At 36.8% G+C, this 27823-nt stretch overlaps 2 protein-coding genes across 4 annotated transcripts in view; one reads left to right on the top strand and one right to left on the bottom strand.

The window, feature by feature from the left end:
• The window catches only part of LOC111024248 (pleckstrin homology (PH) domain-containing protein), a 119435-nt gene extending 96280 nt beyond the window's left edge, over positions 1-23155 (top strand). For both annotated transcript variants that reach the window (XM_088125701.1, XM_022301904.2), the window contains exons 44-64: positions 1238-1280; positions 2330-2451; positions 2555-3046; positions 4323-5093; positions 5189-5262; positions 5340-5685; positions 5763-5861; positions 5930-6085; positions 6300-6481; positions 6556-7074; positions 7483-7660; positions 7747-7883; positions 12441-12567; positions 13183-13404; positions 13471-13830; positions 14813-14971; positions 15064-15345; positions 15423-15638; positions 15750-15802; positions 20321-20429; positions 22351-23155. In XM_088125701.1, coding sequence (XP_087981827.1) covers positions 1238-1280; positions 2330-2451; positions 2555-3046; positions 4323-5093; positions 5189-5262; positions 5340-5685; positions 5763-5861; positions 5930-6085; positions 6300-6481; positions 6556-7074; positions 7483-7660; positions 7747-7883; positions 12441-12567; positions 13183-13404; positions 13471-13830; positions 14813-14971; positions 15064-15345; positions 15423-15638; positions 15750-15802; positions 20321-20429; positions 22351-22698 — 4995 coding nt within the window. In that variant the 3' untranslated portion in view covers positions 22699-23155. The remainder of the gene's footprint in view (positions 1-1237; positions 1281-2329; positions 2452-2554; positions 3047-4322; positions 5094-5188; positions 5263-5339; positions 5686-5762; positions 5862-5929; positions 6086-6299; positions 6482-6555; positions 7075-7482; positions 7661-7746; positions 7884-12440; positions 12568-13182; positions 13405-13470; positions 13831-14812; positions 14972-15063; positions 15346-15422; positions 15639-15749; positions 15803-20320; positions 20430-22350) is intronic.
• A 2335-nt stretch (positions 23156-25490) lies between these two features.
• LOC111023182 (Putative membrane lipoprotein) lies at positions 25491-26508 on the bottom strand. 2 transcript variants are annotated; one of them, XM_022300560.2, is made up of 3 exons: positions 26333-26508; positions 26105-26228; positions 25491-25855 (listed from the first exon to the last, which is right to left on the bottom strand). In XM_022300560.2, the coding sequence occupies exons 1-2, from the start codon at positions 26398-26400 to the stop codon at positions 26114-26116; spliced, it is 183 nt and encodes a 60-aa protein (XP_022156252.1). In that variant the 5' UTR covers positions 26401-26508; the 3' UTR covers positions 25491-25855; positions 26105-26113. The 2 variants fall into 2 exon arrangements, with proteins under 2 accessions (XP_022156252.1, XP_022156260.1); XM_022300568.2 differs by having other exon boundaries at positions 25491-25791; positions 26333-26507.
• Positions 26509-27823: the final 1315 nt, after the last annotated feature.

The raw sequence follows: 27823 nt of genomic DNA, 5'->3' as shown, positions 1-27823 counted from the left end.
TCATTATTAGTGGTCACTCCTTCAAATTCATTATCTGGGTGATTGAAGCTCGTCCTCTTTGTTTTTGGGTCTCTTCACTAGTGATTTTTGGTTTCTAATTTCCATTTAATTTGTATTGCTCCTCGTTGTGCTCAGCATTTTCTTTTTTCCCTTTTTCTTTTTTCTTTCGCTCCTTTGAGAGCCTGTATCCCCATTTCATATATCAATGAAAAGTTGTTTCTTGTTAAAAAAAAAAGGACTCCCCAATTTTTGTGAGAGGCATCACCGACCTCTGAAATAACCATCCAAAGAAAATATAGACATTTAACTTCTTCAAATTGACAAGAATGGAAGACTGGAAAGTAGTCATTGATAACTAATACGAAAGAATTTGAAAGCTTACTAGAAAGAAATTCTATAGCAGTTCTTATCCACTCACAGTCGTAGTTTTGAAACAGTGAACTGTGTGGTATTTTGCAAAGCAAAATTATTTGTAAAACTTGAATTAGTAGGATTCTTGTCGGGTTCTTGACAGCCACTTTAGCTAGTCAGTCAATTTGAACGAGGACTAAGTTGAAATACAGTGACTTGCTAAAAATTAGGATTAAAAAAGGTAGTATATTGATGATTTACTGATGTAGCTCTAGAGTGTTTGTTTTAAGAATGAAAGAATGAATCTTATTGAAAGAGTTGAGACCTATTTATAGGATTCTAAGCTTTACAACTAACAAAGGTAAACCAAGTTACCGTGGGTTAAAACTAAAATTAAAACACATAGGTTTTAAAATAAAAGCTAATAACAGAAGCTTTAATAGTAACTACCGAATACATCATTTACACATACCAATCAATAATGTTTTGTCTTGATTCTTTAAATGATAATGAGGGTCTATAAATTTGTGCTGTCTTCATGGATCACAACCAAATATCTTTTTAAGTTCTAGCTTTTGTTTTTGGCTTGTTTAGTTCCTTAGGTCAAGCAAATGGATTATGGTTTGTCCTTGTATCGAGTAGTTTGCCCTTTTTCCATGTATGTCGCTGCAATTTCTTAGTAAGTTTTCATTTTATCAATGAATAGTTGTGTTTCCTTGAAAAAAACAACGAAATATATTTTTGGAGGAACTCAACCAAAAACAAGCTTTTTCCTTGCATCAGAAAATTTATAATTTTTTCCAGACTTTATAGATGCCTTCAATCTTTATCAATACCTTCTCTTTGTGCTTCCCTGATGCTGTACATATTTTCCAAAATTACACAGGAAAAGTACGTGCTGGAATTGATAGTAACGGATTTGGGAAAAGGTACCTCAATGTGCTAATAGTTCTCTTAAGCAAGGGAATAAATAGATGACCTACAAATTTCTCTCACTGATATTACTTGACCTTATAGCCAGTTGGTTCACATTTATGTTTAACTCTACGATTTGCCACTTATGGGGTAATGAATTATGTTACTGCATGGAAATATTGAGATTCATATTTCTCATTTGCACTTCCTGTTTTTTGAGGATACTGGAAACTCTATAATTATTATCTCATAGGTATAATTTCTTCATATCTAATAAAGAAGGCAAAATGTGAATAACACATATGAATATCAGTTTCAAATATATTAGATCCTGCACACACTTATGCACTGCGGTTAACTTCTCCATTTATGGCTTTAGAAGCTAACGTGGCACCATGGGACATTGAATTGAACTCATATGAATTTCAAATCACTCTAGAACTGGAATTCTTAACAAGAATATTAAACTGTAGAATATAGGTTTCTTCCGATCTGAATCTTTTAATTCAAAATAAAGAGGAAAGATGGGAATGGGAAATGTGTAATCTGATATCTATAAGGTATCTTTCTAACTCATGGGTGTCGCATCATCTCCATTAGGCATTATGTGAAGCTGATCAAAGGACTTGATAAGATATGTTCTTTATTCTATTAATTTTATGCAAGGTATTTCTATTTCTTGGAAATAAAAATTCTTTTCAAGGAAAAAAAACATTGTAGTTATTTGTGTTAACTTTAAAATATAAATATGTTTATGTAGTTCTGGTTGTGATATCTTGCATTGTAAGATTTTGTCACGTTGTCTCATTTCAACTGTGTAAATCTGTTTAATTTATTCGTTCCTAATTTTTTGGTAGCCAAGAAGTTCAAAAAATATTATTGATATTAATAAACCACCACTCAACCCAAAAGTTTAAGTTGATGGGTTGGGAAAATGTAATTCATATATTGGATATCTAACCATAATGAAATTTTTTTTTTTTTTTGTGTATTTTTCATGTAGTAAACTAATTAAAAATTTTACCAATGTAACTGTAATCTTCCTTCCACAACATGTCTACAGGTCACCCTACTGGATTCTTTTCTGCCCCTTTAACTCAAATAGCTCAGAACTTGGAGGATGAACTTTATGTGCGTGATTACATGGATAGGTCCAGCTGGATAGAACTTGCATCACCTGAACTGGTAACTTTCATATTCTTGTTTGAAATTTAATTCTTCGGCATTCATCTGGTATTCTTACAAGGTCTAACTCTAGTGTATAATACCTATGAAAATTATATCACAGGGCAAAACATGCAAATTCAGTGGAAGAATAAGTTGTACTGTGCTTTTGTCGCCGAAACCAGAATTTGAAAACATTAATCAATCCTCAAGTAAAGGAAGAAAATCTGGATTTATTCAAATTAGTCCAAGCAGGACTGGGCCTTGGACTACTGTTAGGCTAAACTATGCTACACCAGCTGCTTGTTGGCGCTTAGGCAATGATGTCATTGCCAGTCAACTGATCATCAAGGATGGCAGCCGATATGTGACAGTTAGGTCTCTTGTATCTGTGCAGAACAATACTGATTTTATGCTTGATGTTTGCCTCATGTCCAAACATTGCGAGCAAAGCATGCATCTGCTGGATGAGATCACTAATTCTGATGGCTTAAGAGCTGATAGTAACATGTTTGTAACAGAAGAGTTCTATGAGACTGAAAAGTACAACCCCACTGATGGCTGGGTTAGCTGTCTGAAATCCAGTCGGGATTGCTCAGAAGGAAATGTCACGGAGGTAAAAATATGTGCTTCTTATCTTAAGATAACTAGGCAGGCTGCTTTTACATCTGTAAAATAGGAAAGTGTAATTCAAATTTGTGATCAATTGAAAAATAAGTAGTTCAAATAAAATGATTAAAATAAACTTCACATGTTATTACATGTTTGGTGGAATTTAAGCTGGCATTCCTATCCATAAAACTTAGTTATATTTTGTACCATTCATTTCTGGAAACGTATGTGCTTTATATTTATTTCTTTGATATGGCATGGTCAGGTAACTTTGATGGAGTGTATTTTTCTTATAATTTATCTATTACTTTTTGTATATTATTCTCTCGTCCACCCCAGAATTTTCATGGTTATTGTCATTTGACCATATTCTAACTTTATGTATGGTCGTTGAATAGTTGCAATAGGGGTTATTTATCATTGACAATTTTATTGTTGTTGTTAAGGTAACAGAGAAGAAAGAAAAGGAAAGAAGGAAATTATGGCCATTCATTCACTTTTTTAAGCATTATTCAAACCCTCAATAAATAAGCCTAGCCTGATCATAGATAAGAATTTGTTATAAGGAAGGAAAGCTGATTATAATTTATGATGAATAAAATAAATCATCGGAGTATCTGGCTATGCATTGGAAAAGAAAGGGAACGGCAATAAAATCAATGGTAATGGGTGGTAATGGGTGGGGCTGAAGAAAAGCATCAAAGATCATATTTCAACACTCCTCAAGTGCGATTGTGGATGTTAATCAACCCAAGCTTTATTTGAATCCTAACTTACCATTAGGTAGAGCCTCTGTGAAACTATTTGCTATTTGAATAATTGAAGATGTATACAAAGTGATGTGAGGAAAATTAAATGACAAGGCTCGTGGCAAACCTGATGTCAAAACAAGGATGGATAGATATACAATTATTCCCGTAAGAGGTTGATACTATCCTTTGTTCATGAACATCAGTTGTCCGCTTGGTCAGCCTTTTATAGTAGGACCATTAGAATCTTGACTGATTTAGTTCCTACTACTTGTTTCTTTTAAAAGATTCAGAACATACTTTCTTTATCATTCAAATACTCCTTTCTTTGTTCTAGCAACCTGCAATTGAAGGATGAATTTAACGTTTTTCTGATCTTTAGGTTCAAAACTTTTGCCAATAGGGTTAAGTGGCTCGACTTTGCTTCACAAAAAAAATTATATGAATTATACAAAAGTTTGTCTCTTGTATGGAAAAAAAAATTAATATCCTTTATTTGACTGCCTTTTAATCCTTTGTTCACTTGTGCAGGCGACATCAAGAGTTGACCTACCATCAGGTTGGGAATGGATTGATGATTGGCATTTGGACAAGAGGACTAGTACTGCTGCTGATGGTTGGGTTTATGCTCCAGATGTTAAAAGTCTAAAATGGCCTGATTCTTCCAACTCTGTGAAATCTGTAAACCATGCGAGGCAAAGGAGGTGGGTCAGAAGTAGGAAACAGATAATGAATAATATAAAGAAGGAAATATCCATAGGACAATTGAAGCCTGGTGATAAGGTTCCCCTGCCTTTATCAGCACTGACGCATTCTGGACTTTATATCTTCCATTTTAGGCCTTCCACAATTAATAGTTGTGACGAGTACTCTTGGAGTTCAATTGTAGATAAACCTAATCAAGAGGATGCTAATAGGCCCAATGTTTGCCCTGATATATGCGTTTCCACCCTGAGTGAATCTGAGGAGTTGTTGTACTGTATTCAGACAAGCGGAACTTCATCTAGTAGTTCCCATAGATTATGGTTTTGTTTAGGCATACAAGCATCGGAAATTTCCAAAGATATACACTCTGACCCTATCCAGGACTGGAATCTTGTTATCAAGGCTCCATTGTCTATTACCAATTACCTTCCACTTGTGACAGAGTTTTCCGTTCTAGAAAAACAGAAAAGTGGCCATTTCATTGGCTGCTCCAGAGGAATCCTTCATCCAGGCAAAACTGTGAAGCTTTATGATGCTGATATCAGAAATCCATTGTTCATGTCACTCCTCCCGCAGAGAGGATGGCTTCCTGTACATGTAAATTAAGTTATCTTTCATCTTGCTAAATGAGTTTATTTTTTAGAGATTCTTGCTGTGCCGATGTTTTCTTTCATCCTCCTTTCTTTTGACAGGAAGCAGTTCTTATATCCCACCCTCATGGAGTTCCATCAAGAACATTAAATTTAAGAAGTTCAATTACTGGACGGTTCTAATTTTTACCCCTACCTTTTCTGCTTTCTCAGTTTATTTTCATGGATACCAACATGAGTGTGGTTTCTGCAGGATCGTTCAAGTCATTCTTGAGCAAAATCATAACAAGGAACATCCATTCCTCGAGAAGATAATCAGATTATACGCACCATATTGGTTTTCCATTTTTAGATGTCCTCCTCTTACATTCCATCTTGTAGACATATCAGGGAGAAAACATTCACGAAAGATTTATCTCCCATTTAAGTCCAAAAGTAATATTGACATATCCGAGGAAATAACTGAAGAAGAAATACACGAAGGGTACACTATTGCTTCTGCTCTGAACTTTAATTTGCTGGGCCTCTCTGTGTCAATTAATCAAACAGGGAAGAATCAGTTTGGACCCATTAAAGATTTATCTCCTCTAGGGGACATGGTAAGAGTTTCATGATTTGTTCTCATTGTCTTTCTAAAATGGTTAACTAATTTTCATTAATTTGATTCTGTCTGCAGGACGGGTCCGTAGATCTCTATGCTTATGATGATGAGGGAAAGTGCATGCAGCTTTTCATATCTACAAAACCATGCCCCCATCAATCTGTACCTACCAAGGTAATTTATTTTAGTTTTGAAAATGAATACATTATGCACTTTCTTAAATCACAACCATATGATTTCAGGTGATTTGTGTCCGCCCGTTCATGACCTTTACCAATCGGCTTGGTCGTGCTATTTTCATTAAGTTAAGCAATGAAGATGAACCAAAAGTTCTTCATCCATGTGATTCGAGAATTTCGTTTGCATTTCAACAAACTGATGGACATGATAAACTCCAGGTCAGTCAACTTCCTATAGTTGTACTCAAATAAATAAAAGGAAAAAATGTTCTTATAGCTCTATTTCATATATTTCTCTTCATGACTGTTATTCCTCCGCTATTTTTAAGTATTCCAAGAAAATGTTATTACATTGATTGATTTAAACTTTTATATTATGCAATCATATCCATTTGTTAATTTTATTTTGTGTTCACTTTTATCTGCTTTGTAGGTCCGTTTACAAGATACCAGTTGGTCATTTCCTCTTGAAATAATAAAGGAAGATACCATATTTTTGGTCTTGCGGAGATATGATGGTACTCGTACATTTTTGAGGATGGAAATTCGTGGCTATGAAGAAGGATCACGTTTTATCATTGTATTTCGTGTTGGATCAACAGATGGGCCGATCAGGTACGTTTACATACTTGTATCAATGTTTACGTTTCAGTGTAGTGCCTAACTGAGCAAAAACTTTGATTGATCAGGGTTGAGAACAGAACTGGCAATACAATCAGCATACGTCAGAATGGATTTGGTGAAGAGGCTTGGATATTGTTGCCACCCCTATCAACAACAAATTTTTGTTGGGAGGATCCTTATAGTCTACATTTCTTAGATACTAAGATTAATGGTGATAATAGGATAGGAGTTTGGAAACTTGATGATAGTGCTGGGTTATGCTCCTTACAGGATGGTGAAACAGAATTATGTTGCCATGTAGCAAAAGAGGGTGATATTAAAGTAGTTACACTTAGAGACGCTCAACACTTGGAGTCTGACTCTCATGACGAGATTGGATACATAACAGCTGCAAGAAATTGGAGGTCTCAAATGCAGGGACCAGTGCAGGATAGTGAAGCAGGAGCGCCTACTGAGCTTATAGTTGAGTTAGGAGTTGTAGGGGTTTCTATTATAGACCACAGGCCAAAAGAGCTCGCTTATATGTACCTGGAGAGAGTTTTTATCTCATATTCAACTGGATATGATGGTGGAGCGACAAATAGGTGCACTTTCTTCCTTCCCCCTTGACGATGATATCTTTTGGAGTTCTTCACTAGGAACAGTTGACCTAATTTTTTACTGTGACAATTCCTTACCTGTGATAAATAAAACCAGGAACAAACGTTATGAGGGTTTATCCTGTTACTGAGCTTTTATTTTCTGGTTGACTGGTTGTTGTAGGCTTGGTCTGTTATATGCATGTATCTGTGAGGCCCACGGTCGTGACTGTCAGTGGGGGAATTCTCTTTTCTACCCTTCCTAGAGTAAGTAATTACGACCGGGGGCCTCACAGTATCACCAAGGTTTTTTTTTCCTGCTAGTCCTTTTTTTCCTGGCCGATTAGCTTAGAGTAATTAAGATTTAAGATTACGAGGTTTATGAATCAGACTGACAAATTTTCTGCTTTTCAGGTTTAAGCTTATATTGGGTAATTTGCAGCTCGATAACCAACTCCCTCTGACATTGATGCCAGTGTTGTTGGCTCCTGATCAAACCACAGATGTAAATCACCCTGCGTTCAAGATGACAGTAACAATGCAGAATGAGAATAGTGTTGGAATCCAAGTCTTTCCATACATTTACGTGCGGGTAATGCATGATCTTTTAATATTTGGAATGACGAAGTAAGAAACTGTACCTTCACGACCTCATGAAAACCTTGGTTGTCATGATAGGTTAATGAGAAATCTTGGAGGCTGACCATTCATGAACCAGTTATTTGGGCTGTGGTTGACTTTTATAGTAATCTTCAGCTTGGTCGTTTGCCCCAAAGTTCTAGCATCACCCAAGTTGATCCGGAAATACGCATTAAGTAAGATTTTCATTCTTTATTTGGGAGAGGATGATGGCATGTGAATTTGTGATTTTAATTACATTTGTGTTAATGGCAAGGTTATGGATTTAACTGCAAGTTTCTTGCTTGTATATTAGTGCACTGCATACGTGTAAATGGCGTCCATAATAATGGCACAGGAATAAATTTGTCGCATCATGTACCTAACTCTTGAACATTTTGAAAATTTATGGATCTTCTGGTTTGTTTTTTTCTTTTTTTACTCAGGTTGTATCCTTACAGTCTGTGTTGCTAAACAAAAATTTCATGTTCCTTGTTAGAGTATATATTAGTATATTTTATATTCTTGTATTAATATTAATTTGTCATTTACCTTCCCTTTATAGGATTAGGTCAACCTTGTATATTTGTCTATATATATAGACTTTAATAATGAGAATACTTAACATTGAATTCTCTCCAACCTTAGTCTCTACATGGTATCAGAGCTCTAGGTTTTTTAGGTTTCTTGCCTATTAGGGTTTTGATGCCCATTAGGGTTTTGCGCTCATTAGGGTTTTGTGCCCATTAGAGTTTTGTGCCTTAGGGTTTTTGTTCATTGCTATCCAACACCGCCGCCGCCCACCGCCCACCGCCGCCGCCCACCACCGCCCACCGCCGCCGCCCACCACCGCCCACCACCGCCCACCGCCGCCGCCGTCGTCACCGCCGGTCGCCGCCGACCACCACCACCGCCGCCGCGGCCGGTCACTTCTGCCAGCCACCGCCGTTTGTTGATTCGCCAACGTTGCTGTTTTCCAATTGCTATTCGTGGGTTTCGTCTCGCCGTTCTTCACACCTTCGTCGCCGCTAGTTGCCGTGCGCTTCCATCACCGCCAATCGCCTTTGCCCCTCTGGTTGTCGTGGGGTAGCACTTAGGGTTTCTGGTTCTAGAAAACATCTGATCCGGTTCAAGCGGCCCAGTTCAACCGGTTTGGTTTCAAGTGGTTTGGTTCATCCAGTTCAAGTTCGGTTCGGTCTGGTTCGTCACATTACGGTTCGGTTTGGTTGATTTATACCGGTTCTGGTCTGGTTCGTTTGTTTCAGTTCAATTGGATTGGTTCACTATGCTCTGTTCAATTGGTTTGGAAAATTCAGTCAGGTGGTTGAGAACTTTGGAATGAAGAAGAGTAAGTTGGATCATTCTGTCTTCTATAAACAAACTGAGTCTGGTGTTATCTTACTGGTTGTATATGTTGATGATATTGTGATTACTGGTAATGATTCATCAGGCATCCTATCACTCAAAACTTTCCTTCATAGTCAATTTCATACGAAGGATTTGGGAGTGCTAAAATATTTCTTAGGAATTGAGGTAATAAGGAGCAAGAAGGGGATTCTCTTATCACAGAGGAAATATGTACTTGACCTGTTAACTGAAACAGGAAAGTTAGCTGCTAAGCCGCGTAGTACCCCAATGATACCTAATTTACAACTTACAAAGGAAGGGGAGTTGTTGAAAGATCCTGAGAAGTATAGGAGATTAGTAGGGAAGTTGAATTATCTTACGGTTACGAGGCCAGACATAGCTTATCCAGTTAGTATTATGAGTCAGTTTATGAATTCTCCTACGACTGACCGTTGGATGCATTGGAACATATTTTATGTTATTTGAAAGGTGCTCCTGGACGTGATTTGTTATATAAAGATCATGGTCATCTTAATATTGAATGTTTTTCAGATGCTGATTGGACAGGTTCTAAGGAAGATAGAAGATCAACCTCAGGATATTGTGTATTTGTCGGAGGTAATTTAGTTTCTTGGAAAAGTAAGAAACAAAACGTGGTATCGCGTTCGAGTGCTGAATCAGAATATAGAGCTATGGCACAGTCGGTGTGTGAATTAGTATGGATACATCAGCTTCTGACTGAATTGGGATTTGGCATCACCACTCCAATGAAACTTTGGTGTGATAATCAAGCAGCTCTTCATATTGCATCTAATCCAGTATTTCATGAACGAACCAAACACATTGAAGTTGATTGTCATTATGTACGTGAGAAAATACAGCAAGGATTGGTGGCTACAGGGTATGTGAAGACTGGAGAGCAGCTAGGAGATATCTTTACTAAAGCATTGAATGGAGCACGAATAGATTATTTGTCTAACAAGTTGGGCATGATTAACATATATGCACCAACTTGAGGGGGAGTGTTAGAGTATATATTAGTATATTTTATATTCTTGTATTAATATTAATTTGTCATTTACCTTCTCCTTATAGGATTAGGTCAACCTTGTATATTTGTCTATATATATAGACTTTAATAATGAGAATACTTAACATTGGATTCTCTCCAACCGTAGTCTCTACATTGCTAATGTTGACTGTATTGTTCTTTTCATTGGTGAAATCACCGAAGCTTTTTTTTTTTTTCTGATAACTGGGATCGTAACTTTGCTCCCCTATACTAAGGCACGTGGCTCGAGAAACATGAAGGAATTTTTGTATTAGGCTCATAGGTTCGGACTTGAAACCTCTAAGCCGGTATGACCAAGAGACCTCAAACCATTGCCAACGGGGCTGCTCCTTAGGGGCGAAATCACCGAAGCTTTGAATTTCTTGATGGCTGACCTTCCTAACTATTTTTTAGAGGACCTAACGAAAGGGAGACTGAAGGTGGTGAAGAATGGATAAGATAAGACTACTACTTCAATCGTGAAATGATAGATGTTTTAGAATAACACAAACTTAAAGAATCACCAATGAGGATATGAAACTTAGATTTAATGTTTATGCAAATTCTCAGGGCCGCCTTTGGAATTATAATGCTTACCAGTTGAGTCATGGATATTTTGATTTGGGTTGGGTCTGGAACTTACCAAATGGAGGACCAGCAATGGGAAGAGTAACCACCAGCGACCTATTCTAATAGCTGAGTAGGAGGATTTGACAGCATTTAGGGTAACAATTTGATGGAGCGATGGGAAGGAGGTTGCCTACATTGCTAGTGATTTCAAATTCCTTAGCTCTGGTGCATTGAGGGTGAGTTTACAAGCTATTGTCCTAATGTACTTTGAGTTTAAGAAGATTTGATGCTAATTCGCATGAAATTGATGCTAGGAAGTGGGAATAGACGAATGGCTTGAAGAGTGTTTTCAAGGATGGTGTTTTAAGAGCATTAGAAAGGAATTATGGGGTTGTGCTGTTAGATCCTTGGTTTGGCAGCGGTGGCTAGAAAGGAACAGCCGGTCCTTCGGGAACAAGGCGAATTCTTTTGATTCTTTTTTTGATAGTGTGCATATTTCAGTCTCTTGGTGGTGCTATAGGAACAAAAAATTCTTTTGTAATTACAGCCTCTCAGATAGTTCAAGATTGGAGAGCTTTCCTCTTTTAGTTTTTTGGAGAGGGACTCCTTGTCCTTTGTCCTTAGGCTGTTTTTTGTTTTGTTCCGTTTAATGAATGGTTTCTGTATCTAATAAAAAAAAAAGGAAGTGGGAATAGAGATTTCAAAAACGTTTGGCTGGCTTCGAATTAGTTAGCATCAGTTTTAGGGTTGAAGTTTACAATTCTGATACAATAGACATTATAAAGAATGGAATCATTCAACAAAGGTCTCAGGTTAGGAGCACTCTATATAGTATCTTTCTGAAGGGTGCCTATGTGAACAACAATTGAGTATGTCTAAGTGGCACAAGGATATAATAGCTCCGTCTGATGAGAAAGTATGTTTAAGCCTATGGAGATTACTCCTCTTCTTATCTACCATATGAACAATGGGATACACCAATTTGGAGTTTGGTCAAATTTGTTGCCTTACCAATCAGATCTTTCTGGTGTTTGAATGCAACTGGGAACCGCCACTTGTTGGCTACTAATTTACTTTTGTCAAAAATACTGATGCTGAGGACAAACTAGAAGCTACACAACTGGCAAGAAGGTAATGCCTATAGATAACATTGCTTTACTAGCATATTAGGTATCTATAAAAAGATTAAATTTACCGTAACCCCATCAACTTAAGCTTTTGATTTGATTGGTGATTTACATGCTATTAGAACAAGAGCTCATGTGTTCAAACTCCTGTCATTTCCTCCCATTTAATAGATTACCACTTGTTGGACTTTGTACAAATTTTCAAGCCTATACAAGTGAGGGAAAGTGTTAAGGTATCTATAAAAAAATTAAATTTACTGTAACTCATTAGTTTAAATTTTTTGGTTGATTGGTAATTTTACAAAGCACAAGGTATGTTTTGACAGTCATATCGAAGAAGCTCACTTTGGAAAGGTATGAAAATCTTTTTGGTTACTTGGGCTATTAGTGACGCATTAAGCATCGGCCAGGACAATAAATAGAAATAGGCTGGTTTTGAGTATAATTTTGTGGGAGATGATTGAGCATCTTGAATGCTTAGGATATCCTTTTATTTTTACTTTCCACAGAAATTCTAATTAGTCTATGTTTTGTTCATTCTCCATTTTAGATCACAGTTCATATCAGTAACTTGTTCCTATTTGTAGTCTCTAAGCACTCTTATTGTTTCTATTAAGTTCAGAAATCAGGATTCTAATAAGGCTGTTTACTTTTTTTAGTCTAATAGATATTTCTGAAGTAAAGCTGAAAGTGGTTCTGGAAACGGCACCAGCTCAAAGGCCCCACGGAGTTCTAGGCATATGGAGCCCCATATTGTCAGCTGTAGGGAATGCATTCAAGATACAGGTTAAGTTAATGTTTTCATAGTTTTATGTTAGAATTGGGAAGTCATAGGTTAAGTTAATGTTTTCACGGAGTTCTAGGCTTGCTAAACCTACAGTGCACGTCATTCTAAGGTGGAATCATATCACGGGGTTTCCAGTTTTTTCCATCTTGCTTCTGAATGATACAATTCCAGTTCGAAGATAATGCAGAGATTTTGTTTTGTTTTTTCTTTTTTTCCCTCACTCCTCCGGGAGTTTGTATTCTTGAACTTTTTCTCCTTTTCATATATGTTTCTTGTTAAAAAAAATAATAAAAAATAAAAGCAACTCATTGCCAGAATAACATTATTATCTTCCTTTCAGTGAAATTTAAAAATTGTAATGAAACAAGAGTAAATAGTTAATGTGTAGTTTGTGTGCTCTCTTCATTTGTTTCGTTGTAAAAGAATTTGCTGATTAATAACTATTCCAGATTTGTGTTACAACTTAAAATATGCCTGTAAATGCCTGTAATCTGAGAAAACTCTATAAAGTAATTTACTCTTTTCCTACATTTTTCTTCATTCACTAGTCTACTTGTGGAGCGTAAGTTTCAAGATATCCTATGATTGAAACGTACTGCTTCATGTCATTTCAGGTGCATCTAAGAAGAGTGATGCACAGGGATAGGTACATGCGTAAAAGTTCTATTCTTCCTGCCGTTGGAAACCGTATCTGGAGGGATTTTATTCACAATCCTTTACACCTAATATTTTCATTAGATGTGCTTGGCATGACAAGCTCAACATTGGCTTCACTTAGCAAAGGGTTCGCTGAACTTTCAACTGATGGCCAGTTCTTGCAATTGCGGTCAAAGCAGGTATCTTATTTCCGTAACATGCAATTAGTAGGTCTTCATTCTAAGATTGACTTGTGAATGGAGCAGGTATGGTCACGGAGAATCACCGGTGTACGTGACGGAATTATCCAAGGCACAGAAGCTCTTGCTCAGGGTGTTGCTTTTGGGGTGTCAGGCGTGGTTACAAAACCTGTGGAAAGTGCTAGACAGAATGGTTTACTCGGTCTGGCTCATGGACTAGGACGTGCTTTTCTTGGATTTATTGTACAGCCAGTTAGTGGTGCATTAGATTTTTTCTCACTGACTGTTGATGGAATTGGTGCAAGCTGTTCCAAGTGTTTAGAGGTTTTTAACAAGAAGGCCTCTCTCCAAAGAGTCAGAAACCCTCGGGCTATCCATGCTGACGGTATTCTGAGAGAGTACTGTGAGAGAGAAGCTGTGGGACAGGTATATATATATTTGCCTAGCTATATGTGAATAATGCTGATTGTTCTTACGACTTACATTTTGTTCTTTCTCCTCACTTTACTCAAATGTCATAATCAAGCAGTGTAATTAATTAATTTTTATATTTTATTGTAAACAATAACTTCAGATATTATTAAGTAGGATTGAACTGCTCACATGTTTCCAAATTCCACTTTTTTTTTTCAAGTTGAAAAAACAGATACTATTTTACTTAAAAGAAATAGATGTTCCAATCCTCAACCATCTATTTCTTTTAGAAACAATCACATAATTTATGAGAATGAATCTGGCTTTCTGTAACCTGTATATGTATATTCCTGAATCTGATATGAATTTGGCAGTCAAGAAATATAACCTTATTTCTTACACTTGGTATGTTTTTCACTGAAACAATAAGATCTCCAAATAAAATCATTATCTTGGTACTATGAAGGAATTTTCCCTTTGCCACCTAGTTCAATGTCATTGTATTGGTTTTGCACTGACAGACTTGTGCTAGGATACGTTGTGTAAACTCCCAAACTTCTTCCCTAAGAATGTAGACTATATTCTACATGTACCGTAAACAATTTGGTAGTTGGTACATTGTTTGGACTCCAGCTGCTTGGGACAGGTTAGGTGGGGCCAAACCTAAGTCAAGCCCATCCTAAGTTTAGGACAAGTAGTTTCTAAACTCCTAGCTTAATGTTAGAACCCAAAGGCTAATGTGTTAAAAGAAGCACAGCCTAAAGCAAGAGGTGTTAATGCTTCATTAGTTTTGGGTGCACAATTCATGATGATCTCTCTGATTCCAAAGAACTTAGTTATTTTTCATCCTTTTAGTGTATTGTTTTTATCAAGCGAAATGGGAAAGCACAACCTTGGAAGGTTAATGATGAAGAGTGTAAATTGTATTTATCAACCTTATTTCAAGCCCTCTTTTAATTGTGATTGTCTTTTTCTTTTTGTTTCTGTGGCTTAGATGGTTCTTCATCTCGCAGAAGGTAGTACACATTTTGGTTGTACTGAAATCTTCAAGGAGCCTTCAAAATTTGCATTTTCTGATTATTATGAAGAACACTTTATTGTACCTTACCAGAGAATTGTTTTGGTGACCAACAAAAGAGTCATGCTTCTGCAGGTTTGCCAATGTTATTTTTGTTCTGTTGCATTTATTGGTTGTAATGGATTCCTCTCTATTTGGATATTTTACTCTCCTATTTTACCATTTAGTGCCCAGATCCAGAAAAAATGGATAAGAAACCTTCCAAGATTCTGTGGGATGTTCCATGGGAGGAGCTCATGGCACTGGAGTTGGCAAAAGTGGCTCAGACCCAGCCTTCGCACTTAATCATCCATTTAAAAAGTTTCAAGAGGGCCGAAAATTTTGTACGTGTTATAAAGTGTCACGTTGAAGAAATTGCGGGTAGAGAACCTCAAGCTGTTAGGATTTGTTCAGTGGTACGTAAATTGTCGAAAGAGTACCAATCTGACATGAAAAGCCTAGTTCTGAAGGTCAGCATCATCGGTCATATTCACTTCCTTATTGTGAACTTTGGACTTTCTGTCTAAATTCTTTCTCAACGCTTTAGGTTCCATCAAGCCAGAGACATGTTTATTTCGCCTGGAGTGAAGCTGATGGGAAAGATGCAAATACTTTAAACAAATCCATTATTAAGTCAAGGGAGCTTTTGTCATCCAGTTCTTCAAATGATGAGGGAAGATTTGTCAAACACAGTATAAACTTTGCGAAGGTTTGGAGCAGTGAGCTTGAGTTAAAAGGTCGTTGCATATTGTGCAAAAAGCAGGTGCTTTTGGCTCTTTCATCTTTTTCAACTAATTTAAAGTTTTTTTCATCTGTGTGTATCTCATAGTCGATGAGATAAATAACCTTGGTGTATTTGAAATTTATGTTTCAGGCAGTGGAGACAGGAGGGATATGTACCATATGGAGACCAATATGTCCGGATGGGTAAATGCCCATATCCTTAAAGAAAATCTTTCCTTTCCTATACTATTCATGTGCAGCATTATGCCAGCCGTTTAGACTTTTGGTTATAACTCTTGCAATTTTTTTAAATTTTCCTTTATTTTTTTTTCATTTTGTTGCCTTCCGGTAGGTTGGTGGGGTGTGAAGAGAGCAAGGGAAGGTACTTGTTCTCATATTTCAGGCTAAACAATGGTCAAACCACTGGTTTGATTAACTGAAACTAAAGATTTAATTACCTACTTTTGGGAGGATACTTGGGTTTTGAGATAAACTCTTGTCTGTTGTTCCCTCGGCTCTACCATCTTTTTGAGAAGAGGTTACATTTGATGGTCGTGATTATAGAGCCGAGGCGGGTGTGCCTTCTGTTTCTTTGGGGCTAAGTCTTCTTTGACGGATCGTGAGACTTTAGAGGTCTGACTGGTCTGTTGTTTGAGTTGTCATTCCATTCTGGGGGAGGATGTGCGAGTGTGGTCCCCCAGCCCTTTTAGAGGTTTTTCCTGCCATTTCTATTTCCATATTCTAAGCTCCCCTACTACTCCTTCGTCGGCCCCTTTGTTTACCTCTCTTTGGAAGATTAAAGTCCCAAAAAAGATCAAGTTCTTTAGGTGGCAGGTTTTACTTGGGAAAATCAATACCTTAGATCATATTTAGAGGCAATCTTCCTTATGTCTAGCCCACAGTGGTGTGTGCTCTGTGTCACAACCATACTAGTAGAGAGTAGGTTGTGACGCCCACATAGCGGACAAGTGGTGGCGACATGCATATGTCGCCCGTCGGGCCATGTTGAGGGCTGAGAGAGAAGTGTTGTGATGCGACCAAGGAGGATGGTGCATCACCTATCACACCCCATGGATGTACTCAAGAATGCCTAGAGAGGGCATATGCAGAATGCAAGGGGAAGGCGATGTCAGTGATGTCGGTGACAAGCTCAGCGGGGGCCAATTGGGACCCCGGGCCATGACCCTAGAAGTAAGGGTTCCGTCGAGAGTTTGGACGAGCGGCTTTAGAGTTAGATGCATATAAGTGAGATATGCAAGCACGCCAAGTTTCGTGTCAATCGGAGTTCAGACGTGCTCTCTACGTTGGCAAGTGACTCCTCGCCACTTTGCACGTACATGCCTGCCAGACCAAGAATGCCTTAGAATGTACCTTAGGGGGAGGCACGGGCCCTGTGGCCTAAGTGAGCTACCCCATGGCACATGCGTGTGTCATGGCGTGGGCGAGCGTTGCAAGACCAAGGTCTTGGGCGTCTTCCTTCGAGAATGGGAATCTAAGGACAGTGTCGGACGGCACGGGTGTGCCGGCGTTGCGCCTCGTCCCATGGGCTGGAGGCTGCACATAGGGGCCGTTATGCGGTACGGTATGCTCGAACGACAAGGCACAGCCGCGGGAGTCGACATGCCACGGTTATGTCCGGATGGATGGATGTCTGAAAGGTCCCGATCATAAGTACAAGTCCATGGGTCGGTTCTCGGTATGCGTGCCCAAGAGTTCAGCGAAGCCCGATGACATCTCGATGCTCGGGGTGGCATCCTATAGTACCAGTGGGCACCCGGTAAGTGAGAAAAAGCTAGTCTTGGCCCGGTAAGCGGCAAGACTCATCCCGGCAGTACCCGGTAAGGCCGTTTAGTCCGTTATTGACTAGTTTCTCAGCAGGAATGGTCCTAGAGGCGTCTGATGGGTCCGATAAGCTAGTTTTGACATAGTTAAGCGGCAGGAATCTCCCGGTTGTACCCGGTTGGCGTTTTAAGCTCGTTCTGACCCCGTTATAGGTCAGAACTCATCCCGGTAAGGTCCTGGCTCATTGTAGGAGCGGGACGGTCGAGTGGTCGAGAACCAAGATGGTTGGAAAAGCGAAATGAAGCTGAGTCGAAGGAGAAAGAACCTCGTCTAAGGTCCGACGAAGCCACAAAGGGCGCGAAAAGTAGATTGGGGCTAGAGTTCCTCGTAAGGCTGGCCATGGTCGAGCTTAGATCATGGCGCGCGCGGTTGAAAAATGTACGGCCGTGACACTCTGCAGAGGCGCCTCAGAGGACCTTGATCACTTGTTTTGGTCTGGTCAGTTTATGCAGCAACTTATGGCTTCGATTCTTTAGGTGTTTTGTTTGGCCCGTAGTAGGGATTGTATGGCGATATTGGAGGGAGTGTGGTTATCACCTCCGTTTCGAGATAGGAGTCGTCCTTTGTGGCAGACCTGCTTTTTTTACCACTTTGTGGGATATTTGGCTAGAGAGGAACAACAGAATCTTTAGATGTCGGAGGAAGTGTGGTTATCACCTCCGTTTCGGGATAAGAGTCGTCCTTTGTGGCAGACTTGCTTTTTTTACCACTTTGTGAGGTATTTGGCTGGAGAGGAACAACAGAATTTTTAGGGCGGAAAGATTTGTGGAGTTTGTTTGGGATCTTATTAGGTTTAATACTTCTTTGTGGGATTCGGTCTCTAAGGCCTTTTGTAATTACCAGCTAGGTGTTATTCTTTTGGATTGGAGTCATTTTCTTTAGTAAGCATCCTCGAGAGTTGTTTCTTTTGTTTTTTATGCCCTTGTTTTGTTTCTTCTTTTCATTGACCCTTGTTTTGTATCTTCTTTTCATTTGCGCTTTCATATAAAAAAAAACTACCTCAGGTAATAGTTTATCATTATTTCTTAGTTGTCTCTACCAAAGTAGACAGTGGAAGAGGTAAATTAAATATGAAATGTTGAAATTTTGACCAAAGAAGGCTTGAAGAAACTAGGACAGAACAAATCACGATGATCTTCTCTAAACCAAATCTAATTATGGTCCCAAATGAAGTACTTATAACTTTAAAAACCAGGCAAATGCCAAAAAAATAAATTTTCAGAAGTTCCTGAAAAATCCATCAACAGCCTCATTTGTGTCCAACGATTGGTCTGAACCTATATTTACTAGCCATAACCTTGTGGGTAAAGCACTGTGGGCTCCCATAGAAAAAGAAAATAAATTAATAATAAACTAAATTAAATCAAATTAATAAATCAATAAGACACGATACACTCTTCATTAGAAGAATTGAATAGCACAGGGAGTACATGAAAGCTCTCCAATTGGTCCAGTAGAAAAGTGAAATTAAAAAACAAAAAAACCTTAGCTTTAAGGACTGAAGGCCATAAGATGGTAAGACGGAAAACACTATTCCAAAGCTGATCAAGAAATATCTCTTCGCTGGTGAAGGTGCGCCTATCATGCTCAAGCCGAAGAACCTAAGAGACTGCACTAGAGGCTCTGAACGAAATGTTACAACCATTCTGTCAAAAGAACCGTATTTTTTAGAGTTAAATTACCACCTACAAACCTGCCTTCCTCACTCATGCAAGAAGTTGACTCCCACTTAACAAGATGATGACAACTACCGTCACCCTCATAAGAAATCCTCGATCAATCTTTCTGATCTGGGAACTTGTTCAGCGTTATCAGAAATGGAAAGAAATTCCATATTTTTTGTCTTCATAAGCGGAGGACAAAAAGTCAAAATAAAATGTATATAGAGGAAGGAAGGAAATGTACTGATGCTGACTCCCACTTAACAAGTTACAACTGTTGGAAATTAGGAAGGAAACCCACAACCCATATTATTGAACGAAAAATATAGATAAAGACAACACCATCCTCAAGCAAAGCAAACGAAATACAAAGTCCAGAGTCATTCTTCTTACGTAGCATTTGGAGTCTGAAGTGGTCAGTAAAGTGCTGTATTAGAACTTGGCCTTCAGAAACCTGAAAATTTGGGCAATGCCAAATAAAATGTATAAAACGTGCATCTGTGTGACCAATAATAGCTTTCTTGAAGCATTTTCAGAAGTTTTTTATGATCAAAATTGTAGCCCTTATTAAACAAGTAACCATCCCTTGTGAAAATATCTTTTGACAATCCCGAGTCATTTTCACCTTCCCAAATATTTTTAAAATATTCGTCAGATTAGTATGGTTGTTTAATGGGATCAAAAGAGACTATCTATACACGCAGTACCGATGTCAAATGAGCTCTTCTACTACTGTTCCAGCTGTTATTTCTGTAGGTTTAATCAGTGCTTTATTATATAAGAGAATGTAAGCAATCCAACAATAATGGATTCGAAGTATGGTTTCCTGAGGTTTTACCGTAATGAATTATGATATCATGAATTCATGGTAAACAAATAATGTTCCTATTGACATAAATCTCGAATTAAAGCACGAATCTGCGAGCTTGATGCATCTACACATCTTCAGAAACCAGAACAAATTAGCTAGAGCTAGAACTGGTGCAGAAGAAATTATTTTCTTGAATACCTTGTAGATGTTCTCCTATTGTCTCTCCCATTGAAGTTATCCTTTCTTATGATAATTAATAGGTGGAGAAGCAAAGCGTCTATGCGTTCCACCTTGCTAGGGTGTACTTGAATTTCATTCTCCCTGAAAATGTACCTAAAAATATGGATGAACATGCTGACAAAAGCCTTGGTTTTACATTTTGATGCAATGAAGATGTATTTATTTCAGGTACGTCTCCATTGGGGATATAGCTCATCTTGGTAGTCATCCTCCAAATGTTGCTGCTATTTACCGTCATATAGATGGAATGTTTGCACCGCCCGTGGGTTACGATTTGGTAAGAAAAAATTTACTCAATTAGCATGCACTACTTATGAAGCCGTGTAATTGGAGGGATGTTTTAACAATATAATTTGACTTGCAACTAAAGGACGTGCTATTATTTAACTCTGCTTATAACAATAATAATTGAAGATGTTGGCGTTACCCTAGTTCGAATCACTGAATAGGTAGGCTTTAATTATGGACATCAGGTTTTTGGTTGGTTCTGCTTCGCCTAAGAAGCACGGACACGGATACGGGACACGGACACGGACACGATAAGACACGGCGATACGTCAATTCCTAAAAAATTAGGACACGGACACGTTGGGGATACGTTTATTTTTTTTAATATTTTTTAGGATATATGTAAATTTAACACAAAAAATGCTAAATACAATGAAATGCATAAACATGAAGTCAATTACATCTTTCAACAAAAGTTAAAAAAGAAAGTTCCAAAAGACCAATATAGTGACAAAACAAAGAAGGGATGTAAAAGAGGATTGTTTTTATTAGATTTTAACTAAGAAAAATGAAAAACAAAGGCAGGAAACAGAGACGGAGGAGTTTACCTAAGGAAAAAAAAAAAACAGAGGCAGGGGCGTCGGTGGCGGCATAAGGGCGGGCGGCGGCGGTGTCAGCGTCGGCGGCAAAGAACGCGTGCAGCGGCGTCGGCTTCGTGGGGGAGGGGTGGTGGTGGGTGGGTATTAGGTTTTTATTCTTTATTTGTTTTTTTTTAAATTACTCATGGGCATTGGGCCTTTTTATTTGGGTCCCAGAAAACCTCCAAGGTCGTGTCCAGGCCGTGTCCCAGCCGTATCCCAGCCGTGTCTGATTTAAAAAAAAAAAAAAAAATCAGACACGCATTTTGGCGTGTCTGACACGTGTCCGGCACGTGTCCGGGCGTATCCGTGTCGGACACGTGTCCGACACAGATACTTCGCCCAAAAATAAGTGTCCGTGTTTCTTAGTGCTTCGCAGTAGTTTTGAGGTTGAGATGTTTTCGCTTTTGTGTCGGAGGTTTCAGTTTTTTTTCTTCTGACAATCAGCTTGTGTTAAGTAATGGTTTTGGTTTCCTCCTCAGCAATCTGTCACTTTAAATTGGCGAGCTTTATCGATATCAGTATTCAGCATCTGTTCTTGGACTTCATATTTTATCTTTTTTATGGGTTTTTGATTTCTATGTTCTGTTTGTTTTTTCTTTTTCTTTTTTCACTTCCTTTGGGAGCTTGTATGCTTGAATTTTTTTATTCCTATTCATATTATCAATGAAAAGTTTGTTTCTTGTTAAAAAAAAAATAGATGCTTTGGTTGCATTTTGCTACATACTTTCAAGGGTTATTTTTATTTTCATCTTCAAAATGAGTTACAACTTTGATCATCAACTTGATAGAGTATGATTCTATTATTTTTGGATTAGAGGGAAATTTACACGTAGAGGGAGATTCGAGAGCTCCCTAGCCTCTCCACAAATCCTTAACAAGGAAATAACCTACCAAAAAGATACTCCACCCTAGCACAGACTAAACAAACTCATTTCACTCCCAAAATGCCCTCTAACTAACTTGGGCCTGCAAGAATATTCTCTCTTCCCCTATTGCCCTTCTTCCTGACATATTTTTTATAATCAGGGTCTTAGCATATTTCTTTATAATCTGGGGTCTATCACAATTGTATTTTTTTCAAGAAGACTTCCCTGTTTGTGAAGTTCTAACAGTTGTTACTAGGAATAATAGATTTTTATAGTTGAAAAATGCCCAACCAGGTAAAATATTTGCACTTAACATTCCATTCATCTTCTCTCACTTATACCAAGCATTCTTCTTGACGAACCCACAATAGACTAGAAAAATAAAAGCTATTTCTTCCATCACAACAAAATTTGCGAAAATTCCACCTGGATACTTTGATATATGACTTAAAAACTTCTGCAGGTATGGAGGAACTGCCAGGATGACTACATAACTCCTCTATCAATATGGCATCCAAGGGCTCCAGAAGGCTTTGTCTCTCCGGGATGCATTGCGGTCGCCAATTTTGCTGAGCCAGAGCCCAACTTAGTGTATTGTGTGGCTGAATCACTTGCAGAGGAGACAGTATTTGAGGAGCAGAAGATTTGGTCGGCACCAGACGCGTACCCTTGGGCATGTCATATCTACCAAATGCAAAGCGATGCGCTCCACTTCGTCGCTCTCAGACAAAGCAAGGAAGAATCCGACTGGAAGCCTATGAGAGTTCTGGATAATCCCCAAGGTCTGTTGCAGTCATCAAGAGATCCCTGATGTTGGCAGCCAATCCTACAATACCAATACTTCTCAATTTGGTTCACAAGGAGAGCCCTTTCTCAAAGTTGCATCTCCAATTTGTATATCTTCTACGAAACTTCCTTTACTGGTCAACACACGAGATCAAATACGAACACGGAACACCTACGTCTTTTTGGCAGAAGATTATTTTGGTGCATATAGTGCAAACTGCAAGATCATCGAAAACAATGTGCCAAATTCGGCTGGTAAGTTTATCAAAGACCCTTGCAAATATACAATTTTATCTTCAAATTTATACCCTGGGGAAAAAAATTTATACTAGCTAGATGCTAAGAATCTATTAGCGAAGAGAATAAAACAGGAAAGAGGGTGGGGGTTATTCCAGAAGTATAGCTGTTTTACAGTGAAATTCTCGAGAGTTGGTTATATGATTGTTATTGATTTGTTTATAACTATTTTTGCATTTTGTTTATTAAGGTGTTGTCTGATGTATTCGATGATTTCATGACAATTTCATTTGAAGTTTTCTGTTTTTAAAAATTATCCTTATTTTTGGATAATTTGATTGGAAAGTTTTTCACCTCTCTTAAAAAAATAAATTTTTGAAAATTATCTTTTTTTATCTCTTTTATGTTTCCCAAATTTGTCCTAAATTTTTGAAATATTCATAAAACTATATAACAGAATAAAAGAACACAATAATGTTTCTAAGTTTAATTTTTAAAGACATAAAATTAAAAAGGAAAATGATTATCAAAGAAGGTTTGCTGTTTGGTTTTTTTGTCCTTTTCTCAATCTTTTTTTGTTATTGTTTCTTAATCCATGCCCAAAATAGAAAAGGCAATTTAGGTGTGCTGCATTTAGTTTTTCTCGTATTCTTTAAAACATAATTTATTTCAACTAGTTTGTATTTGAAATGTCATTTTTATTTATGAACTAACCTACAACAAGGATATAATTTTTGCTTGCTTTTTTGCTTTTATTCTGCAAAGTAATGTATGTCCACTGGTTTGTTTTATAAAATATCAGAATTATTTGTGAACTAAAAAGCAATAAAAAAGAGAGAATTTATTTAAAGTCGGTAAAAGTGTTTTAATAAATCCCACTCGGCCCTGTAGAAATAAATAAACCCATGGAAATATATCACATTAGGAATTCAATGCATGGTGTTCATCAGAAAAAAATAAGTTTGTTACTCCAGCTTGTCTGGTTTGTGGGATCGTTGCTTTACACTTGGTTTCCTAGTGGTGTCAGCAGATGTCATTATTCTAACGTAGCTTCTCTTTAATAAATTTCCTTTGTTAAAAAAAAAAGAAAGAAATTAGAGAAAAATAATAAAATATACCGAGTTAAATGTTATTGAGAGTTATTTTTCAAATCTTAGAAATTTTTTGGTAAAAATTAATTTTGTCATCATCACCGTTAAAACATAGTATTAAATTTTTTATAACAAATAGATAGCACAATAAGACTTTTTTAAAAAAATAATATATTATCGTGAGGACAAAACTTAGTCCGTATTAAAAAGGATATTGAGAATATGGTAATTGTTATGATAGTAAGAATAAATAGGTAAGTCAAATGTAAAAATAGTTCAATTAATTTAGGTATTTATTTAGTTTGAATGTTTCACAAACAAATAGATAAATTATGGATGGAAGTTCATTATTTCTCAATTGTTTGCTAGTGATCTTGGAAAATGATTCTAAATAGTTCGAAATAATTACCTCATTTGAAAATGGTTCTAAATAGTTTCGGAATAATTACCTAATTTTTAAATGATGCAAAGGTTTTTTTTTTTGGTCAATCACTATTGACATCCCTCCATCAGGCAAAAACTTGTTCCTTGTTCAGAACCGAGAATGTCGCTGCTGCCAGCGACCAGTCTCTCCTGTCCGACAGCAACCGCAGCCCACTATATTTCCCAACTTCCCGCCATCACTCTCCTCGATTCGGGCTGCGAACAAGCAATCCTCGTCCAATCTGGAGCGAGCTTCTCGAAATAATTCCATGCAAACTACGAGTATAACAAGATACTGACAAATAAAAGAAATTGCAAGAATCAAATTATGGCTTGGCTTGAATTGATCCCGTCGTCCAACTAGCGACTGATTTGAAAGACGTAAGTTTCTTCAAATCCTCCCATGGCTTCTCCACCACGATCGCGTGCTACTACTTTGTAATTGAACCTCCGACAGCCTCAAATCCTCCATTATTCTTATTCTCCCTCTCTCCAATTCATCGACATATTCAATCCAATCACATCGACGGCCCCTAATTTCATCGCCGACTTCTTCAGCATCATTTCTATTTAGTTCTTCATAATCGTCTTGATGTAAAGTTCTTCATAATCATTTTGATGTAATAAATTTATACAAAACGGCAAAGTGCTAATCTCGTTGTTCAGAAGGGTATAGTTGACGAAGAATTGAAGGAAAGTGTGAGTGATGGCAATATGACATACAACAACAAAGTTCCACTTTGGGCCTCAGAGAAAACAAAACAAATTTTGATGTGCGTTGGTTCTATTCTAAAGATCCATCACTGCTAGACCACAACCATCGTGCCAATCAATGTAACTGAAAGAGTGAGAGAAATGAGTTCACAAGGAAAAAAACAAAATGTTGATAAACAAATTACAATTTGCTAAATATTTTAGCTCCCTTTTTGTTGGTTCTTGAGAAAACAACAGAGAGACGAATGTCTATCCATGGTTTGAATTGGTTTTCAGATGTATTTCTTTTCTTTATGAAAGATGAATGAGATTTATCGAGGAACTACTGACAAACGCCAAGAAACCATCTAAATGTTGAAAGCTTACCTCGGCATAGCTTCTATTGTCTAGATACCACGAAAATTCATCCAAATGGTCAAAAGACACTTTCATCTATGATGAATGTTCTCCAAGAACACAATATCGGGTACAGAAAGAATCCAACCACAGAAAAATTCTAGAAGACATTCACCGGCTGAACTTAGGCCTTTGCAAGTATGCATTTCTACAGAATCTTCAACAAACCCAAGGAAAATTTACGAGTCATTTATCCAAACTGTTGGCTGAAAATCCTTTAATTTCCAAGCACTCGAAGCCTTGACCTACCCATGCTCCTGAGGTTGCAACACCACCTCTCAGATATCACCAGCATACTTCAAAACATACTTGATATAAATTCTGTATACAAGTAGAATACATGGAGAAATATGTTCGCCTTCAAAATGCCTTGAAATCAATATTTCAAATATCAATGTTATTAACTCTTAAGGATAAATCTGTCCAAAATTTAAGAATCTCCTTGTTCAATAAGTTAAAATTTGACGTTCGTTAATCAACAATAATGAACTTATCCAAACCTAATCGAACCGATCAGTAAAGGCACGTAAATAATAGCTTTCGAAGGTGCATTTGAAGGACAGAACATACAGTGCCAAGTCAAGAATTAGAAGCTGCAGGAGAAGAATCGGAGTTGGAACTTCCGCGGCGTAGATCTTGGATCAAATCTCCCAAGTCTTTTCGAGCGGACTCTCTTCCAAACATGAAACCATACCTGAGAAAAATGGAGCAAGATGAATTACGAAATCCAGAGAAGAAAATGGGGAACAAATTCACAAACAAAGTAGCAGGAGGTGAAAGAGAGAAGTAAAGTCGCACCAGAATGAAATCGCAGAGAAAGCTCCAGCAGTTGCAATTGTCTGAATGAGAGTGAACGATTTCTCCATTGTAATTTCTCAGAAATTCGACGCCCAATTCGGGGGCATTCCTCTGGTATTCACCGAACCAGAGAGAGGGAGAGAGGTGGAGCGGTTTTGGGCCCCATACAATTTAGGCCCATAGAGAAAGGTTGTTCGGTATTAGGCTTCGAACAGTTAGGCCCAGATATAGAGAATTATGCAACTCTAAAATTTTAAAATAAACTTTAAAATATCGATCTCAAATTTTTTAAAAAAAAGCTCGAATCAAATCGAAGATTGAAAATTTAAAATTAAATGAATGAGAAAAGTACAAAACGCAAAAATAAAAATAAAAACATAAATCTAGAAAGAATCAAAGTAGAGAATAATTGTGAAAATAAAGAGAGAGAATCAAAATTTTGAATGATTTTTAAGACCGAAAATCTAGGATTTAGTTTTTTTTTTTTTTTTTGAAAGGCAATCTAGGATTTGGTTGGGAGTTGTTTAAAAATATATTTATTTTTTTAAAATAATTATTTTATGAAATTTGAATATAGCAATAAGGGTAAAAATGAAAAATGTCATCTAACTTAATTGCTCTCTAAATTCGATCGCCATTGCCGTGAATTATTATCCCTTTGGTCATAATGTCATCCAACTTAATTGCTCTCCAAATTCGATCGCCATTGCCGTGAATTATTATCCTTTTGGTCATTTATTAACACTAGTGTACCAACGTGCAATGCACGTATAAATTTTTTTAATTATAAGATAATTTAAATTTTATATAATTTCACGTAAAATATTTTAAGTATAATTATTTTAAAAAATAATTAAGATTAATTTTTATATATATTTATTATTATTGACAGCTAATTACTAATAATAAAATATACTATTTATAATTATTTTTAAAATATACTATTATAGTTAATTGTTAATGATATATTTTGTAAATAAATAAATTAAAAGTAAAGGAAAAAATTATATATTAATAAAAAAGTAAATAGGTATTTTAATATTTTTATTTTTAAATTATTTCAACCTAATATGGGTCCTTTATTTTATTTTTTTAATATTTTGTTTGTTTATTAAATATTTGTTTAGGGCTAACGTTTTGTTGTATATGTTGAATTTTTTAACTAAAACTAAATTATTTTATTGATTTAATTTTATATTATAATTAAAACTATTAAAGCTTCAAATTATATTATTAGAAAATAAAATGACCAAAAGTTTTATATTCCACCTTTTACGATTCTATACAAATTATTGTTTATAATTAATTTATTAATTGAACATTTTTTTATATACTGACTTCTATGATTGTTTTTTTTTTCAACAATAAGAACATGAGCTTGTAATTATCTATATTTTAAACAAATATTCTAAATAAAATTGCTAAAAAAATACACTAAACAATAAAAAACATTGGTAACAAAAAAAAAGTCCAAATCCTAAACTAAATAAA

Source organism: Momordica charantia (genome assembly GCF_013281855.1).
Source record: "Momordica charantia cultivar OHB3-1 chromosome 6 unlocalized genomic scaffold, Mcharantia_2.0 BLBB01000006.1, whole genome shotgun sequence".
Lineage (NCBI taxonomy): Eukaryota > Viridiplantae > Streptophyta > Magnoliopsida > Cucurbitales > Cucurbitaceae > Momordica > Momordica charantia.
The sequence above is the reverse complement of the archived record's forward strand: the minus strand, read 5'-3'. Positions and strand labels throughout refer to the sequence as shown.